Source organism: Panthera uncia, chromosome B1 (genome assembly GCF_023721935.1).
Source record: "Panthera uncia isolate 11264 chromosome B1, Puncia_PCG_1.0, whole genome shotgun sequence".
Classification (NCBI taxonomy): domain Eukaryota; kingdom Metazoa; phylum Chordata; class Mammalia; order Carnivora; family Felidae; genus Panthera; species Panthera uncia.
This window is the reverse complement of record NC_064811.1, coordinates 20937280-20958078: the sequence shown is the minus strand read 5'-3', so window position 1 is coordinate 20958078 and position 20799 is coordinate 20937280. Positions and strand designations below refer to the sequence as shown.

Genomic DNA, 20799 nt, shown 5'->3' with positions numbered 1-20799 from the left:
CAGGGTCAAGTCTTCAAGGCAAGAGATGGAAGGTTGAGAAGTTTGAAGGGATCACTCCGTAATTTTCTTTTTTCGGAAAGTGAGGAATAAATATTGTCAGATGGAGACAACTGTTATTTGATCTTCCCCAGTAGAGACTTTTAAGGGAGAAATAAAGTGGAAAGGGATCTAGAAGATCACTGGTGGGACAAAAGGTGTTAAAGACACCAAAGCACACTTGAATTCCATTACCTTTTTCCAATCTTCCCACATTCTACTCCACCCCTGGCTCTGAGTGAAGAACAATTCATAAGACAAAATGATACATTATCTAGAGATAAATTTACAAACTGACGGAAGAAAATTGTCCCAGAGGCTACATTACCTCTTCAAGTTTATTGCAGTATCTTTAGCTCTTATTGCATATATCATTACATGCCTTTTACAAGTCAGGATTATATATATATAGTATGCTCAGTTTAGCAGAAGTTATGTCTATTGCTTCTCTCTTGAAAATCAGCAGCATGCAGTGGAACATTTGGTGTGCAGAGCTTTGTTTCAAAAAGTGAAAAACGACTTAGGTTTAACTGAAGAGGGAACATGATCTTTATTGGCTTATATGCGAAGTTTAATTTTGGTTTTATGCAGAGTTTGCATAGTTCATGATTATTTTCTAATGAAAAAAACTAGATGTGTTGTCAGTGACCTTGAAGGAGATCAGGTGACAGTAGCAAACAGAAAAATTTGAAGAAGAGGCATAACTTTTAAGGTAGAAAGGTCAGCAAGAACTGCCTGGAACAAAAAAACAAAACAAAAAGAATTGTTAATGTCAGTATTCTAACTGGCAAAAGGAAGCCTATGAAATACAGCACAACAGAAACACCACTGCCATGCAATTCTGGCTTTGACACACTTTCTGAGTTCTTCACATTCGTCCTAAAAACCTGTCCTGAAGCTACGACCTCCCTTCGCTTTTCTCAATATCTTAATGTTAGAACATGTGCAAAACGCTAAAACGTGCAGTAGAAAATAACCTGGACTTTTGCCTTGAGCCTTCTTCAAATATACAAGGTAGCATGAGTTTATAAGAGGTCTAATATTTCAACTTGCTTCTATAAATAAACGTACATTATGAATCTTGGTCCCGTTATACTAGTATAAGGAGTATCTGGCTTTAGGAAATCGTTTTTGAGACGGAACTAATGTTTATTCAGTTGCAAGACGCATAAACATCCTTTTCCCTTTAAGCAAAGAATGTCGGCAGCTATTTTAAGGGTATCATTTAAATTTCTATGAGAAAAAACAAATAGAGTAATATGGTAAGCCGCTATTTAATTGAACTGTGTGTCAGGTATAAATTATACCATTGAAAAGAAACATTAAAAGATTAACTCATTATTTTAAATGACAAAAAAAAAGCGCCTACATATCTTTACTGTATCATCCAAACGCATGCTCTTTAACTCTCTTGACTAGATTTTCTTTGTTCTAGCAGAATATGTGGACGTGTGCAATAAGAAAATGCAACTTGGGCTCCAATAGTTTCTACTAAAACTACTGGGTGTCTGGTTTCCCGTAACAGTTGTAATGGTTTCCTATATAATCTTGTGTGTGACTCCTTCACAAGAAGATTGTTCTCAACTAATTAAGGAATCTTGAATACTTAATATTCCTTAGCTCGAAACTTATAGGCTTTACCCAAGTGAAGAAATGAGGCTATGAGTCATGTGTGTCCTATGCATCTGAGACTGAAGTGCCCAAGCCTGGCACTCTCTCAGGAACTATTTCCATCCCGTCCCAGTGAAACTTATCCTTACTTCAGCTGCAGCCAGTGATGTCACCTCCATCAGGTTTACTGCTCGGAAAGCAAACACAGCAGCTGCCAGGACTGGAAAAGAATGCACACTATTTCAACTGCTGACCTACTCATCAGCCCGACAAATTTACTGCTATGCCCGCAACCCCCTAGGAGAGCCCAGAACTGGTGCTTTACGTGACTTGCACGCATGCATTGCACTTTAGGTCCTGCGACGAAGGGAAATGATCTCCTCCGGAGAACAGAGTGCCCGGAGGATAGATAAACTGAATCCCATAGTTTGGGGAAAAAGGAAAATTCAGTGGTCTTAAAAGAGCCGTTTTTAGAAATGATTGCTTTCATGCCTGTAACTTAAATTACAAGTTTTTAAATGGCACGGAGATCTAATGATTACTTACAATTAAAGGTTTATTTGATGCAGGTGTTTTTTACTAACGCAACAGGGTTCTGAAAAGTTATATGGAGACTGTATTTTCAAGTTTATCAGATCACGTTTCATATGTCTCAAGAGGTCCTGATAGAAATGTGGCAATAAAGCGTTTTCTTAAAAAAATATTTTTATAATATTTTGTTATACTTTTATACTCGGCATTGACTTTCTTAGAGTGTCATAAGTGGATAGGTATGTGGGGAGAGCTGCTGTGGACTGATCCTGAAATTTACATTAACGTTGGCTATAGGAAAAAGAAGTTGAAACTTTGAAAAAAAAAATTATAGGACACCTTGAAGGTCAATAATGTACATGGAGTGGAAAGCAACGTTTGCATACGTTGCATATGCCTATGAAAAGAAAGTAATGCTAACGTGTAATCTTTCTTCTTACATAATCTGCCACAAAGCCCCACATGTGGGAGTGCATCATCATGGCCAGTGAAAGGACCCATGTGAGAGGTGGGTTCCCTGACAAGGTGATGGCAAGCCTAAGGATGGCTCTTGACTTCTCCCTTTTTTCTCTTCCATCAGCAGTGGTGGTAGTTTATTCTCTACCCCACAAGTCCTTGAAACTTAGGAAATAAATGGTAAGGAATCTTCAAAATTATTTGAAAGACTGGCTCCTGAGTTTCTGGCAGAGCTAATCCAAATAGATAGTTTTTTAAAACACATTTTTACTGTGGGAATCACAACAATGCTACTGACAGTTCTCATACCAACTCTGAGTTAAGAACCATTGCTAGCCCTACTGTATTAAGGTGGAAACTGGGGCCCAGTGAGTTTGGATGGCATGTTCAAAGCCACACAGGTAGAAAACAGTGGAGTGAGAACTTAACTCTGGCTCTGGAGCCTACGCGTCTAACCACTCTTAGCACTTAGACTGAAGGTAAGTAGTAATGAGTCTTCCCTGACATGAAAATCTGGGTGCTTTCCTATGAGTCCTCTCTGCTGCCCTTCAGAATGGTTTTCCAGAGATGGCCTGAAGGATGATGCTATGATGATCCTGGGCTCTGACAGGGGAGTAGACGTCAACATCCAGACCTCTTAATTTTCCCAGAGAGAGGCACAGAGCAACAAGACCAGACTGGGAAACACAGGCATTTTTTAGGGTACAATAGATTTTGGACAGTCTGGCAAAAAAAAGCATTGCGACTAGTTAGGCAGGAAAATTCTCGGGGTGGGTGGGGGGTGGGGGGAAGATGGTGGTGGTAAAACAAAACTTTAAAAAGCCAAATCAGATGGGATTATCTAATTTGTAACAAGGGATGCAAGAGATCAGGGACAAAGACTTTTACCTTTTAACTGAAAAGGAGAAAACTTAAGAACTTTAGAGTCACCGAGTGTCTATGTTTATAAGAGTATCAAAGAAAATAATTTCTTTCGACCAGCAACTTCTCTATAGTTTTCCTAATATCTAGAATCATTTTGACAATGGAGACATTTGAGAAGCTAAGGAGTATGATGGCTACTTCCTTTTTTGTGTATAATTCAACAGAGTTGGTGAAAGCTTGACAGGATGGCCAAACTTTCTGCTGTAGCAGGAAAGAGTTTTACATGGCGGGAAATTGTTTTTCCAAAGGTAGATAAGAGGGGGGAAAAAAGATCAGGCCACTAATTGACCTCAGCATCCAAATGCTTATGTGCTCATAACCTTTATTTATCTTGGTGTCACATCACAGAAGTTCCTTTGCGTCTGCCTCATGTTTGATTTGCCCAGCCTTTCCGCAGAACACTTCTGTTTGCCAAGGAGAAAAGCTCTCCACTTTGGGATATTTTCAACTGCAATCATGCTTCACATGAGGTAGAGAGACTCTAACATTTCCTTTTGGCCGTTTAAGCTATGCTCGTTAATTCTAAGCAACTCTATCACAAACATTCAGGCACCTTTGCTTTAAACTGTTCCTCAAAAGACCCTCATTAATTCATAATTAATTTTTAGTAATACTTACTAAATTAGTAATATTTACTAAAACTTTCTAAAGGCTATATAATAACTAACTTGGGCAAAAAAGGTGGTCCCAAAATATTCATCCCCCCAAATGTCTGAAATAATAACAATGAGTTTGGGTACCCCTACATGAAATTATCCATCCTCTGGCTCTTGATCTGAATTCATGGGAGGGGAGTCTAGTTCCATTTCTACATGTTCTGTAATTCTTCCCTGCTGATTTTTTAAAAACCGTTCAGGGAAAGTAGGAAACCGGTGCAGAGTGCATTTCTACCTGTCCATCAGTAACGTTTTTATTAATGTTCTGAGCTCCAGCAGGGTGCCTAGCTTCGAGGAAATGCGTTAGTCAACATTCATTTATTTCTCTTTCACATAAGTTTGCTGAGGGGTGATAAGTCCCAGAATGAGAACATTTAAATTGTTAGAGGGCTTAAAGGTCTTTCAATTCCACATTTCTTTCACAGTAGAAAACCTCTTAACCTTCAGGTGACCATTAAAAAGCCCATTCTAGTTTTGAAAAATCCTAATTATTAGAAAGTACTTTCTTATACTGAGCCCCCTTTCTTTAACATGCTCTAATATTTTGAAATGATAAACAACAACAACAGCAACTAAACACAACACTCTTCAAAATTTATGACACACCCAGAGGAGATTTATTTGCTGGAAAGTCTACAATCCTGTTGCCTGAGAAACAGTAGCAGAAAACAAGGCTTCTTAGCCTGGAAAGTAGAAGGCTCTGGGGAAAGGCGAGGGTAGAAAAAACATGACGATAACCCTGGCTTAACAGGAGTACATTTTAGCAAGTCATGTCATCCAGAAGTGAGATGGGCTAACTCGTCAGACAAGGACGACCCAACACTGAAGTGTTTAAGCAGAGGGTGAGGACCGCCTGTCAGAAACATCTAAAAGAATCATACCTGATGCCCTCTAGGATTCCTCTCCCTGTAGAGTCTATGCATCACTGCCATTCAGCCAAGACAGCTGAGGGCAGACCCTTCTTTCCTCACGCCTATCTGTACGGGGTCAAAATCCAATTGAGACAGAAGGATACTGGGAGTTGTTAGCAGCACCATTAAGTGGTATCTCTGATTACACCAAGGGTGATGTTTTTCTTCGCGACACTTTATTATTACTCTAATTTTGCTTTTTGAATTAACATACTATTATTCTAGACCTCTCAGCATTCAAGAATATGTTAATATGGTACCTAAAGAAACTTCTATAAGAAAAGGGACTTCTTCAATGAAGCACTGTTTCCACAATTACCCAGAGCGGGATCTTGATAATGCTATCGATATAAGGTAAGGAAATGAAGACTCACACAGGTTAGATAATTTATTCAATATACACAACTGGAGAAGGTTGGACCCAGCACTCTGCCAGCTTTTCTGCTCTCCATCCATTGTTGTGAAAACCTTGTGCTATTTATTTGAATTTCCTAATAATCCCAATGATTAAAATAACTGAGATCATTTTGTATAAGATAAGCAAAATAATATAATGAACAAGAAATCTGTGCCCTATGTATTATCATACAGTTGTCTTGTATCTCTATTATAAGACCTGCTTAATTATAATAAGAGATCAATCTGTGGCTTCCTGAAAAAACAGATGAAATCTTTTTTGGCTGAAGAGAATACCTAAAAGGGGAAACTCAACCACCGGGAGTCAGAGGGTGTTAGCGAAAAGGAAAAGGTTTTGCATTCAAGTCCAGAACTCAAACTCAAGTCCAGAAGAGCTGAGATTTCAGCTTCGCAGGGAGGCTCCGTGTCAGCTTAGATTTTAGGCCGTGGTTGAGAAGGGGCTCGGAACACATGTGAAGGTAGAGAAGCCAGGAGTAGGACTGAAGTATCCCTACGCTCTGCTGTGCTGATCTCACAGCAGCTGACAGTAAGCCCTGGCTAAACTAAAAGCAGGGGAGGAGAAATGGACTTTCCTCGGAGCAAAGAAGAAAGACTCGGGATACACTAGTGTTGGGCAGTTACACGGAAGTATCTAGATCTCAGAACTTCAGTACTTGTCTTCTAAGGCAGGTAAATCTATTAAATGTTTAGGAATTAGAAATGACAGGCACCTATAGACTCAAACTGCAATTACAGATGGTGAATGTCAGAAAGTAAAGGGGCTTTATTATAGAAACAGCATGTGTTTTACAAACAAGCACTTATTACCAGCAAGAATTTCCAGAGAGTTGTATCCTAGGATTCTATCCCACAAAAGCAGGAGTTGATCTGTAGCTAAATATCCAGAGAAAGCTCGAACCATCCATTTAAAGGATATGCGTAGCCTGTAGGCAAAGAAAAAAGAAAATAAATTTTACCAGTGAATGTTTTTTTCTTACAAACAGACAATGTCAGAAGAGCCAACCAATTCCACGGTTAAGTTAACTTCTTTGTGAGTCTTAGAAATCACCTCAGCATTTAAATCTCAAGTGCTCTCTTAAAAGCTGCAAAAGTGCAATGGTGAGAAGCCATGAGTCTTCAAATCAGTGGTCTCAACGTATCAAGAGGGAATATGTATATCTGCTATGTTACAGTTCAGCCTTTAGAAAACTCACTTCTATGTGCTATTTTTCAGGGTCTTTACTAATTAGTTATCAATGAGGTGATCTTACTAGTCAACAGTCCTTAACAGTTTGAATCATTCGAATCACGATTATTTGAATTTTTATTCAAAATACCGGAAAAATGCTTGGCAGCTGCATACTTTTCCAATTCAATAAGTTATAGTCCTACGTTTCAGTCAAAAGGCTACATAGGATGAATAAAATAAAACAAGAAGTAGGAGTCTTTGAAGGCAAATAGTTGTGAAGTTATAAGGGACCTTAGAAATAGATTTCTGATTTCAAACCCTTCATTTTAAAGGGGAACAACCGGAGAATTCAATTGACTTTGACAAAAAAAAAATCCTAAGAGATACGAGATCCCACTATTTATAAGTAGGTTATGTTACAATAATAATTTATCTCTGAAATCAGGAAATGAACTCGTTAGCTTTGGTGCTTTAAGAGACAAACTATTCCCTCACATTTCTGTGTTATCTATTCTTACCATCACTTAACTGCTCCTGAGAAGTGTTAGCCAAACTCTTTGCTGGAGCTGTTACAATATTATATAGATAAATATCTGTGCTACTTTCTTAAAGCAAGAGAAAGGAATCTAAAGATTGCCTTTCTTGATGTATTAATTCTCTTAAGACCAAAAAGACCCCCAAGTTTTCAGAAATTCCTCAATACTAGATAACTATTATTCTAATATACCAAGGTACACAAAGGGAGTAGCATTGACAAATTAAACTTTTTGGTTGGCTTTAGGAATATCTGCTTATGAATGCCACAGTAATTTTTGGCCACAAGATATTTTAAATTAAAAAAAGATCATTTGTCTTTTAAGTCTAAATGATTAAGATCAACTAGTTTCATTTTATTGGATTTGTCAGTGTCTTAATAGAACAACAGCACCACACATTGTGCCCCCCTCTATGTACAGCACAGAATTAGTTTATTATAAATAAAGTTCATTGAGGTATAATTTATGGATAGTAAAATTTACCCTTATTAATGCACAGTTCTATGAGTTTTCCTAAGAACCAAATGGAAACTTCAAAACTGAAAAATAACAAAAAACAGAAAACAACCCTCACTGGATAGACCCAACAGTAAAATGGTAATGACAGAGAAAAGAGCCAGTGATTTTGAATACAGATCAATAGAAAATGCCTAATCGGAACCATAGAGTAAAAATGATTGAAAATGAAGTGAATAGTTTCAGGGACCTTTGGGATAAGACCAAAAGTTTTAACATTTGTGTCACTGGAATTCTAGAAGAGGAGGAGAATAAATATGTTACAGAAAAAAGTACTGGACGAAATAATGATTGAAAATGTCCTAAATTTGGCAAAAGATACAAGCTTAAAGATTCAAGAAGCTTAGCAAACCCCAAGCACAGAAATCCATGCCCAGATACATCAGAATCAAGCTGCTGAGAAAAGATCTTGATAGTGGCTAATGAAAAAAACATTTTTCCCGAAATGTCTGGCAGAATTTACCAGTAAAGCCATCCATGCTGGAGTTTATTTGAAGGTAGAAGGTAATTAATTAAAAATGCATATTGTAGGGTATTGTAGGGGCTCCTGGGTGACTCAGTCCATTAAGCACCTGACTTTGGCTCAGGTCATGATCTCGGGGTCTGTGAGCTTGAGCCTCGCATCAGGCTTTCAGTGCAGAGCCCACTTCAGATCCTCTGTCCCCTTCTCTCTCTGTCCCACCCCTGCTCATACTCTTTCTCTTTCTCTCTCTCTCTCTCTCAAAAATAAATAAACATTAAAACAAATTTTTTTAAGTATATATTGTAAACCCCAGAGCACTCTTATGGACTGAATGGTTGTGTCCTCCCACCCGCCATGTATATGTTGAAACTCTACCTCACAATGTGATGGTATTAGGAAAAAGGGGGAGCCCTAGGGTGGTAATTGGAAAAAATGAAGCCCTCATGGTTGGGATTAGTGCCTTCATAAGAGTCGTGAGAGAGCCTGTTTCTCTTCTCTGCTCTCCACCACGTGGAGAATAAGTCCAATAAGAAGTCCATAGTCTGCAGCCTAGAAGAGGGTCCTCACTGGAACTCACTGAAGAAGAGGGTCCTCACTGAACCGTGCTATCACCTTGATCTTGGACTTTTAGTTTTCAGAACTGTGGGAAATAAGTTTCTGTTATTTATGAACCACACAGTCTATGGTAATTTGTTACAGCAGACTGAACTAAGACAGATATCTATGAAAAAAGATGTTTTAAAAAAGGTATAAATAATAATCCACAGTAGTGATAAAATGGAATAAAAAATACTCAATTAAGAGGGTTCGCATTTCTCCACATTCTCTCCAGCATCTATAGTCTCCTGATTTGTTCATTTTGGCCACTCTGACTGGCGTGAGAACCCTCTTGTACTGTTGGTGGGAAAGCAAACTGGTGCAGCCACTCTGGAAAACAGTGTGGAGGTTCCTCAAAAAATTAAAAATAGACCTACCCTATGACCCAGCAGTAGCACTGCTAGGAATTTACCCAAGGGATACAGGAGTACTGATGCATAGGGGCACTTGTACCCCAATGTTTATAGCAGCACTCTCAACAATAGCCAGATTATGGAAAGAGCCTAAATGTCCATCAACTGATGAATGGATAAAGAAGTTGTGGTTTCTATACACGATGGAGTACTACGTGGCAGTGAGAAAGAATGAAATATGGCCTCTTGTAGCAACATGGATGGAACTAGAGAGTGTGATGCTAAGTGAAATAAGCCATACAGAGAAAGACAGATACCATATGTTTTCATTCTTATGTGGATCCCGAGAAACTTAACAGAAACCCATGGGGGAGGGGAAGGAAAAAAATAAAAAGAGGTTAGAGTGGGAGAGAGCCAAAGCATAAGAGACTGTTAAAAACTGAGAACAAACTGAGGGTTGATGGGGGGTGGGAGGCAGGGGAGGGTAGGTGATGGGCCTTGAGGAGGGCATCTTTTGGGATGAGCACTGGGCGTTGTATGGAAACCAATTTGACAATAAATTTCATATATTAAAAAAAAAAAAAAGAGAAATATAATGAAAGCCACACATATAAGTTAAGATTTTCTAACAACCACATTATTCAAAGAAGTAAAAAGAAATGGGTAGGGGCGCCTGGGTGGCTCAGTAAGTTAAGCGGCCGACTTCGGCTCAGGTCACGATCTCGCGGTCCATGAGTTCGAGCCCCGCGTCCGGCTCTGTGCTGACTGCTCAGAGCCTGGAGCCCGTTTCAGATTCTGTGTCTCCCTCTCTCTCTGCCCCTCCCCTGTTCATGCTCTGTCTCTCTCTGTCTCAAAAATAAATAAACGTTAATAAATAAATAAATAAATAAATAAAAGAAATGGGTAAATTAAATCTCAACAATATATTTTATTTAATTTAGTATGTCTCAAATATTATCATTTCAAAATGTAATAGATATTAAAAATTATTAATGCATTATTTAAAAAATACTCAATTAAAAAGTATGCAGGAAAAAAGGAAAAAAGAACGAAAAAAGACAAATTGAAAATGTCTGCCAAGATAGCAGATGGTATCAATTGATATTATAATCTAATAATATCAATTATTAAATGTAAGTGGAACAAACATACCAATTAAAAAGACAAACTGACACACTGGAAAACCCAGTTACACTTTTTTTTTTTTTTTTAATTGTTTTTTTTTTCAACGTTTTTTATTTATTTTGGGGACAGAGAGAGACAGAGCATGAACGGGGGAGGGGCAGAGAGAGAGGGAGACACAGAATCGGAAACAGGCTCCAGGCTCCGAGCCATCAGCCCAGAGCCTGACGCGGGGCTCGAACTCACGGACCGCGAGATCGTGACCTGGCTGAAGTCGGACGCTTAACCGACTGCGCCACCCAGGCGCCCCCCAGTTACACTTTTGACAAGAAAGCCATTTAAAAAATAAAGACATAGATAATCAATATGTTAAAAGTAAAAGGACAGAAAGAATACACCACACAAATTGCAATTGAAAGAAAGCCGCGACGGCTCTATCAAATGTAGTAGATGTATTGCCAGGAATAAAGACATCAATAATGATATAGGGATCAGTTCTCCTAAAAACAGAGCCTCTAATACATGAAGTAAAATATGTGTACCAATGAAGGAAGAAATAGACATATTCACAATTATAATTGGAGACCAACATTTCTTTCTCAAAAATTAATAGAAAAAGTAGACAGAAAATTAGTAAGTTTATAGAAGGCTTGAACATTACCAAACACTTGACTTTGTTGACATTCATAGAATATTTTGCTGAGGAACAGCAGAACGTGAATGCTTTTCAAATGTATTTGTAATATTCACCAAGACAGATCAAATTCTGGGCCACGTTACAAACTTCGATACATTTTAAAAAACTGAAATCTTATGAAGCATGTTATCTAACTGCAACAGAATTAAAATAGAAATCAATAACAGAAATATTTAGAATATTTAGAAATTAACTGTTTAGAAATTAAACAACATGCTTCTAATAAAACCCATGGTCAAAAAGAAGTGACAAGAGAAATTAAGAAACATTTTGAACTGAATGAAAATGAAAACACAACATATCAAAATTTGTTGTGTGGAGGGAATGCAGTGCTTTGAAGGCAATTTATAACAATATTGCTTATATCAGAAAAGAAGAAAAGTCTCAAACTAATGATCTTCAACCTTAAACAAGAAGACAAGTGCAAAATAAGCCTAAAGTAAACATAAGGAAGGAAATAATAAATATAAGAGCATAAATCAATGAAATTTAAGACAGAAAAACAAGAGAGAAAATTAAAGAAACCAAAACATGTTTCTTTCAAAGAATAAAATTAATAAACCTCTAGCCAAACAATCAAGAAAAAAGAGAAGATACAAATATCAATGTCGAGAATGAGAGAGGTGTTGTCACTGTGATTCTATACATATTAAAAGGCTAATTAAGAATAATTAGGGAATATTATAAATAACTTTATGTCCATAAATACGATAACTTAGATAAAATGAACAAAATACCAAAGCTTACTCAAGAAGATATCAGTAACTTGAATAGTCCTATATCTATTAAAAAATTAAATTCTAATTTAAAAACCTTCAATTCATAAAAGCCTTTTAAGAATGTATTTCTAGCTTGATAATTAATTTTTAATACTTTCTTCTGCATAAGAATTTTAATGTTTATCATGAGTCATTGAAATAAATTTGTTCCTTTTAATGATTGAAGTATATAAATAGGCTAGAAAAAAGTTAGGATTTTAGTTTCTAGCAGTAAACTAAACATCTTAATCATGGTAAAACCTCATTATATTCAAATGTTCATTCCACAAGAGTAAAAACAAAGGTCAATTTACTACAAATTTAAGAAAAAAGGAGACCTGTGTACAATATAAAATATTTCCGGCACATTCTTGTTTTATAATCTTAAACATTAACAGAATCCTGTTTTTTACTGGCTACGAAGGAAAGGGTACAAGCTCAGTATTATCAGTGGATGATATGAAATGTTGTTTTATAAATGGCATTTCTAAGATCTAAGATGTCTGAAATTCAATGGTGCTTTACAGAAAGAATATATATAAAATCCTTCACTATTGAAACAACTTCATGAGGTAGGAATTCTCTTGATTCTAAAGATGAGGAAATTGAATTATCTTGATTTAAAGAAAGAAAATGAAACTTAGATGAATTCAATAACTTCATTAGGATTATACAGTTTAGTAGACAGAATTTAAACCCTGGTCTGTCTCCTAAACATACCCACTCATCCATCCATCCATCCATCCATCCATCCATCCATCCATCCACCTGATGTGGATTCAAGTGTGGGGAAGACAAATACTAAACTGTTGTATTTCCCATTAACTACTTTTGCCATCTCAGAGTTAATGCACCTTTCAAATATGTCCTCCCAATAGTGGAAACTGGTTGCACGAAGGGGAAGACAGTAACAAAATATTAATCAATCATTTAGAAACTTCTGTTGCCTTAGACATTGTTATTTCAAAAAGAGAAGAGAACCAATAATATGGAAGTCCAGAGACACCCTATATATTCACTGATAACTAATACTGAGGTAAATGAACAAATCTTCAAATTTTGGAATGAAAAAAATCACAGTCATTGCTAGGTAATTTATCTGTTTCCTTTAACAAAACAGCAAACTTTAATTTATATAGCTTTCATAAGTTGTTCTCTGATAAATTTAGCCTAAACTGACTTAATTTTATTATTATCACATTTCTTGGGTAGTATTTGTATCCACAAATTTTTGCCTCAGTTTTGGCCAACACCTCTCATTCTAAATGGAAATAAGTTCATTTTGGTGCTTCTTGGACCAGGCATAAAAATCCCAGCAAATAAAAATTTATCAGGATTTTGGGAATTCTTCCAAAAACTTTTGGCACAATGTACAGCTACACTTTACTAACTGATAATTATTGTTTCATTGGAGAAACTGTTAGTTTAATTTCTCTGAGGAATTACTGTATCTTTAAAAGTGCTTTACAATGATATAAGAGAACCTTCTGATGTCAAACAATCTATTCTTCAATTAGGAAAGAAAGGTACTCACGGTTGAGCCCCAATTTCTCGTAGATGATAAAAGAGCTGGGGGAGGTAAGTTTGAAGAAGAGTTTCAAACAGCAGACAGAGGGACACAATACCCTGGATATAATAACAAAACACAAAAGAAAAATATATTTTAGTATTTAAAAATGAACTCTGCCAATAAATTATTCAAATGGAAATGAGGAAAAGATTAACATAAATATTTGTATATTGTCTAAGAGTCAAAAACAGGAAATGTACTAATGATCTCTAATACTGTGTTTAAAGATAAATTTTTCCCTATTTATGGATACTTACTATTACAGATATGCCAAGGAGCCTCCTTTTTAACACAATACGTTCCCTATATAATCTGGTGTATAATGCTCAGAGTCCAAGGAAAAACATCATTTTATAGAAAACATGCTACTTTGTAAGCCCGGTATTATCACTTAGGTCCAGCAAACTAGTTTTTTCTGGATCCATTCCAGTTTCCAGGTATTTCTCTGGTACTATAGTCACACCCTTTACTTTATGCCTCCGTGTGTCCTTTCCCTTCTAGCTGCCTCACCCAACAAGGAAAGTATTTCCTGCTGTTTTCACTTTCTTTGAAATCCATCCCCAGGGGAAAAGGGACTCCTGACTGCTTGAAATTTGCATCAGGAAGTTATCGAACAAGAATGGTTACTTAGTATAAAGACATATACACATTATGCCTGAACTATACATCTGTGTATGTATCTGAAATCTACCCTTTATAAGGGCATTATTTGTAGAGGACAAGAAGTAACCATTTAAGCAGATGGCTTTTCAAGTGTGTTTATTACTTGACAATTCTGAATAAAGTCTTTCTTGTAGCTCAGCATTCCGCAGGGTTGATCTTTGTAAGAAAGTTTTGATCCTCTTTGTGAGTTTCTAGAGAAAAAAGGCTGTCGTGGTTCCAAGTAGTTGAGTCTGGCTGCAAGCCAGAAAAGGAGATGACTGCCACTGAATAAAGAAAGGGCAGAGGCAGGGCTGGCCCAACCAATTTGCTGAAAAAGGACACCTCAGGGTCAGCACGGAGACAGAGAAAGAATATCCAGGGTTTGCTGGGCGTCAAGCTTCAGTGCTCTGCACAGGGACACACACTGTGGGTGTGTAACGGGCAGCCACTTAAAAAAAAAATTTTTTTTTTTAAACTCTGAAGCATAAAATGGTACAGAATATGAGAGTAAGAAATCTGAGGCTAAAAATGAGGTTATTAGAAAATAGAATTGTTAGCATATTTCGGATTAGACTAAAAATTAATGTGAGATAAGCACTAACTCAAGTTGTCTCGGACAGAAGAAACCCAAGATAATTGGTGGTGCCTCCTTTGTTCATGTGAGACATCCTGGATTTCTGTTATCTGCTGGCTCTCACGAGCAATGTATGGGAGAAAAGGTGGAGACACAGGAAAGCGGAACAGGAATACACAGGGTTAAATTGGGGGGGATAAAGAACAGCAATTCAGTTTAACAGCAGGGACAGAGTCTTCTCTTTAGGGAAATCTGGTAGCCCTGATACGTTCTAATTTACTGTTTCTTCTGGAGAGTCAGTCAGATTACCCACAAGTAAACCAGAGCAGGCCCAAAGGTGAAAAAAAAATAAAATAAAATAAATACTGCTTTTACTCAAGCTCATGGGTGGAAAAAAAGATAGGATAAAGGACTGGCCAAATAAAACAGATAAAAATGTTCAACTCCCAATATGCTCCTCTTTGACTTTGAGGTCAACGGAGCTATCTACTGAATAAACACAAAGAAAATATCAGTATGGTAACTGATAACTAGTCAAATGTGAAATTGAAAAATAAGTGACAGATAAATGTTTGATTTTCATTAACAAAGAAGAGATGATGATGATGATAATCACAGCAACAACAACAGTAAAAACAGCACTCATTTATTTACAGGACACTTGCCATGAGCCGAGGACTACCCAAGTGCTCTTCTCCCGAGCACTACAGAAATATATCAAGCTCATCTCCTAGATGGGGACACCAGCGTGCAAAGAAGGCATACTTGTCCAAGTGAATAATACAGACATTTTTATATGTTTTTTTTTCTGTTAACATATAAAAGATAATTTAAGTGCAATTGATAAAGGCTTTTTTCCTCCTTCATCATCACCGAAAGTATTTAAATATCAATTTTTTTCTTTTCATTTATTCTACAGAAATATGTTGCTTGAAACCACAAATTACAATGTGTTGCTTCACAATGTAACCGAGTAGGAGACTTTTCCTTAAGGAAAGAAAACAGATTAGAGTCTAATTTGATCCAATGTTTATGAACTTACAGAAGGGTGAGAAGAGATGGAATGTAGTCTGAAGAAAAAACGCACATACATCTCACGGAATATCTGATACAGTTTGGAAGGTTCATGGTACAGAAAACAAAGCGGTGCAACTGAAAGAATAAAGAAAGTAATCAATAGCATGGTAGAACTATTACAATTTTAGAAAATAAGTCAACAAAACATGAAAGAATAAATCTATATTATCGTAGTATTCATTCAACAACAAGTCTAAAATCATATGTAGGTTTATCGTGTTGAAAAGGAAACATATACACATGTAAAAAGTTCAGTCATTAAAAGCTATAAAGAAAGGAGTAGTTAAAAACTACTGTAATCCCAACTGAATACAAGAATGGCACGATGGAATTACACTTCTAGGGATATGAAAAATTCAAAGTAACTTGAAAAAACTACGGAAAGTCAAGTCTCTCTTCTTTTTAATTGAAATAGTAAAGAGTGACAATCAGGCAATTCATTTTTCACTGGTTCCACAAAGGATCCAGGCCGCTTTGCAAAGTTTTTTATTTTGGAAGTCAGGTAGGCAAAATAGAAGATAATTCGTGACTAGTGTGTAGAATCATGGTCTTCAACTAGTTCAGTTTGAAAATAAAGATTTTGCTGAACAGTTTAGACTATTGGTCCATATCTCAGCATCGTGTAAAGACAGTTTTCACAGATTCACAATAAACCAACCCTCGGGCAGAGGATTCATTTCTCTAATGAATGTTGAATTACGTCTTCCTTTGCACCCAGCTCTTGGCACTTAAACATGGGTGGGTCAACTCAATCAGAGACCCCACAACTGAATGTCAGGAAGTCCTAATCTCAGATGCTGATAAGACAGGATTATTCTGGACTGATATGGTTGTGCTTTTCATCGTTTCAAACCTCAAGAATTTCAGGCAGCATAAACACACTTATAATGCAGACACATAAAACTGTATCACCTAAATATTAATTTTAACACAAGATGACTTACTTTTTGGGTAATTTCAGCTATGATGTAAAATGGACAGGTTAGAAATTCTCAGGCTCCATAATCTGTCAGTAATGCCCTGAGAGCAGGAGGCATTAAGTCATCAGGGAAACCAATGAGGCAACTCACCTCTTTTTCACAAAGTGAAAGGAAAAATGGTAAAAAAAATTTAAATTCTTACAAATACAAACATTCAATGATCTGGGCTAAATGGCAGTGCACAGTATTACAGACGAGTGAATCAGCGAAAACTAGTGTTGCAAGGGAGAGATTGCGCTTTTTTCTGAAGGGTCAAAGAGAGACAAATCAATTTTAGGGGAGTCTAAAAAAACCCCTACTTTATATACAGAAAGAAAAAAAATTATGTTATATACATACAGATGTTTAAAAGCTGACAGCCGTGACTTTCCATTTAAAAACTAACTTTAAAAATTTATTTTACCACCAAAATAAATTGCTATTTATTAATGTAGTCTCTATATTTAAAAAGGTATTCTATATATTTAAAAAGACTTACTCATATTCTAATTATAACAACCTAAGATAAAGCAATGTGGCACAAATACATGGTATTATTATAAGTTCAAAGTGAAGGTTTGAAATCTATTTACCTTTTTATGCATATTTTTTCCTTTAACTTTTAAAGATACTGATATGTAAAAACCTATAATCTGAATTTTAAGATTTTATGGGTTCAGCAACCTTAACAGTCATTTCCAGTGAAGGAATAAAAGAATTTTTCAATGAGCACTTTTTTACAAACATGTATAATACAAAAACCTTTGCAATCAGTTATTATTAAAGATACCACTACTGTTTGTGTTGAATTCCTCATGAAATTCTCTATGAAATGGAAAAGCTTTAGTCCATTATGTACAATATACAAAAAAAATCTACGTGAGTTTATTTTCTATCGAAAGCACATCTCCCTATATGGTTCCTTCGTAAAAATGACTTTGCACATTGTCTTTTTATCCAATTAAATATTGTGCCATAGGAATTTACTTATGAAGTCATGATATGCTATACCTACAATAACTTGATTCATCTGCATAAATGGGAGAGAGGAAGGCCAGTGTAAATCCATTTTTAAACGAGATAAGTATTGTAATTTTGAAGCACTACAGTAACTAACACCGAGGTGGCAAAGTACTAACTACAGTTCCTCGGGGATGGTATGTGATTATTCTCATATTCTAAATGGGTGGTTGCTGCCAGGTGTTTGTGGGTGCTTACCACACATTTCTAAAAGAGTGTAAGTAAACTCTGTACCAAACATTTTGCGTCATCTACTTCCTTAGTGAACATTCTCCCCTCTGGTGTATAAACCTTAGCCAATACTTAAGAGACCAGAAGTGTGAACAACCAGACTCAGAGTCAATGATGTATTTTATTCCCTAAGAATTGCTAGAAGATTTAAACTTTCTTGACACCATTAATGTCCTCCAAATCATTCAAGTTCACTTTTTAAAAGCTGTTTACTTGAAAAATTCTTGCAGCTGGAATTGAAATAGATAAAAAGACAGCACTTTTATTATTAGATGTAAACATTTAGTAACTTTTTGGGGGCTTTTCTATTTTAAATTCCTCATGTGTTTATAAAAGAGAAGTATGCTGAAACATCGTAACATTATGTATTACATTATGGAACATTGGCTCAAGAGAATAAAGCAGAGTGCCCCATAATGGAAGCTTGTGATCAACACCACGAAGGGTAGCCTAGTACAAAGTTCCTGGGTCCTCTGAATCCTTTTCATTGCATGCTGGTCTTAGAAGTTTTATATTATGTCATTCACCATTCTTGTCTGATGTTGAACACTGAGGGGCTTTTACCAAGAAAAGGGTTAATGTGTTGCTGATTCTCCTTACAAAAGGAAAACGTTAAAGTATTTCTGTTTAGCGTACAGGTGGGGGGGGGGTGGGTAGCGACTTTGGTGATGACGCTCTTCAACAGGTTTCTATGTAATGTGTGAAAATTTAAAAATTAAGTGGTTTTAAGGTGTAGAGCACTCCTCCTCTTGCTAATCTTCATTAAGCTTCATTAAGCTTCTGTGTTCCTCATTTGATGCCGCGGGAGGCCAGAAAGGCATTCGGGGCTGTTAAGCCTGCACACGTGTTTTTCACATGTACCTTGGGACTAGTCTAGAGAAATCATAAACCCAGACTTAGTGTTGGCCCTCCCTTCACATCCTCTCTTGCCTATTATTTGTTTAAAATTTGTTCGGGAATTTCAGCAACCTCATTTTACACCTGTCAGAACTAAAAACCCACGCATACCCATTGGATTAGAGAATGGTAAACACACAGTCACTTCCACATTGTCTTCTAACTTTAATTGGCCCAGCAGTCATCATCTGAGAAAGTATGATGACCCTTTATTTTAAAAAAGGTTAATTGGCGGTATAAACAAATACTAAACTCAATATTTAAAAATGTGTACAGTTACTTGGTAAGCGTGTGGGTGATGTGGTATAAACTGTGATCTTCATCTTTAATTTTCTGAAGTGTAATAAAAACGGTGACTATTTTAAAGCCCAACTTACCATACATTGAAAATCCGTGAAAAGGGATTACACCTAAAAAAGATAAAAAAAAGTGTTTCTTTTCAATTAATATACCCACTGAGTTATTAGGTAAGCTTCAGAGGATTAAAAACGAAAATAGAAAGGTTTGCTATTTTTGCTTCAACTCTGTTCATGACTGTCAGAAAGACTTAGTGATGGTAGCCAATAAAAAAAAAAAATATCTGCTTTTTAATACCTGGAGAAAAACAAACTAGAAGTTTTTGATATATATCCAGTTAACTTTCTATTGATAATGCTAAAAAATTAAAACTTTGAATATCATGTTACAAAAACAGAACAGGGCAGATGGCAAAACTAAGTTTAAGAACAAATTAGGATGGTCTCAGCAAGTCAGCAGATTATGTCCTTCCTGAAACAACTTCATCCTGTATATTAGAATCCAATCTGTTAAAAAGATAAGTGATCAGCTTACATAAACCAGCTGGGTCACCTCAGGAGAGTCACTGAACTTCCTGAGTTTTAGTTAACTGCCTGTCATGCAGAGGAACTAACACTGTCTCTGAAATATCATCTAGCTCTGAAATTCTACGTTGAACCATCATGTCTAGAGTAAATGCAGAGAAATTTGTGAGATCCAAAGAAAACCGGACATGCAAGGATCTTCCAGTGGCAAGATTCTTTACCAACTTTAAGGTCTTTTGCTTTCTAGAAACTGAGAAAATTCAAAACCAGGTTAGAGTTATAAGAGAAGTCAACGTTCCTAATGACATGATAGCCACCAGCTTGAGCTGCACGGAGCACTTAGATGAGGGACCACCTTCCTTCTTCAAGTCTCTCTCTCTGTTTATATTTCTGGTTGAGTCTCTTTTTCTTCTTAGGAACAACCATCTTTTTCTACCTTCACTCTCTGCTGTTTAATTTTATTTCTTTCCTGATTATAGGCTTTTAGAAAATAAAAAAAACAAGTCTGTCTTTTCTAACTTTTCTACGATAAAATTGTTGACATATGAAAAAAAAAATCCGAGAGACAAATGAGTTAATAGACAGTAGGCATATTTTGATGTTCTACAGAAATGTAAGTATATATTGTATCTTTCTAAATACTGCCTCTCAAAGCAGGTTGCTATCATATAAAACCTTTATATTCTTTAAAAATTTTTTTAATGTTTATTTATTCTTGAGAGAGAGACAGACAGAGACAGAGTGTGAGTGGGGGAGGGTCAGCGAGAGAGGGAGACATAGAATCTGAAGCAGGCTCCAGGCTCCGAGCTGTCAGCACAGAGCCTGGTGCAGGCTCGAACTCACAAACTGTGAGATCATGACCTGAGCCGAAGTCAGACGCTTAATTAACCAACTGAGCCACCCAGGTGCCCCCAAAACCCTTATATTCTTCCTGCAAAACCCCTTTTTCTTTCCTCTGCTAAGCTATTGCAACAACATTTGAACAAGCAGGTGAGGGTAGTCAGGAGTGAAGGTGTTACTATTATGATTTTCATCTTCTACAAATATTTATTAAGGATCCAAGGATAGGACTACCCTAGTCAGGACAAGCCACTTTTATTTTTTTTTTAATTTTTTTTTTTTCAACTTTTTTTTTTTTTTTTTTTTTTTTGGGGACAGAGAGAGACAGAGCATGAACGGGGGAGGGGCAGAGAGAGAGGGAGACACAGAATCGGAAACAGGCTCCAGGCTCCGAGCCATCAGCCCAGAGCCTGACG

General features: G+C 36.5%; 1 protein-coding gene across 2 annotated transcripts in view; it reads right to left on the bottom strand.

Moving 5' to 3' along the window:
- Positions 1-356: 356 nt before the first annotated feature.
- Positions 357-20799, bottom strand: part of TBC1D19 (TBC1 domain family member 19) — a 146737-nt gene continuing 126294 nt past the window's right edge. For both annotated transcript variants that reach the window (XM_049631874.1, XM_049631875.1), the window contains 6 exons: positions 19100-19132; positions 15581-15690; positions 13287-13378; positions 6350-6465; positions 1797-1867; positions 357-771 (listed from right to left, as the gene is read on the bottom strand). In XM_049631874.1, the coding sequence (XP_049487831.1) occupies positions 697-771; positions 1797-1867; positions 6350-6465; positions 13287-13378; positions 15581-15690; positions 19100-19132 (497 nt within the window). In that variant the 3' untranslated portion in view covers positions 357-696. The remainder of the gene's footprint in view (positions 772-1796; positions 1868-6349; positions 6466-13286; positions 13379-15580; positions 15691-19099; positions 19133-20799) is intronic.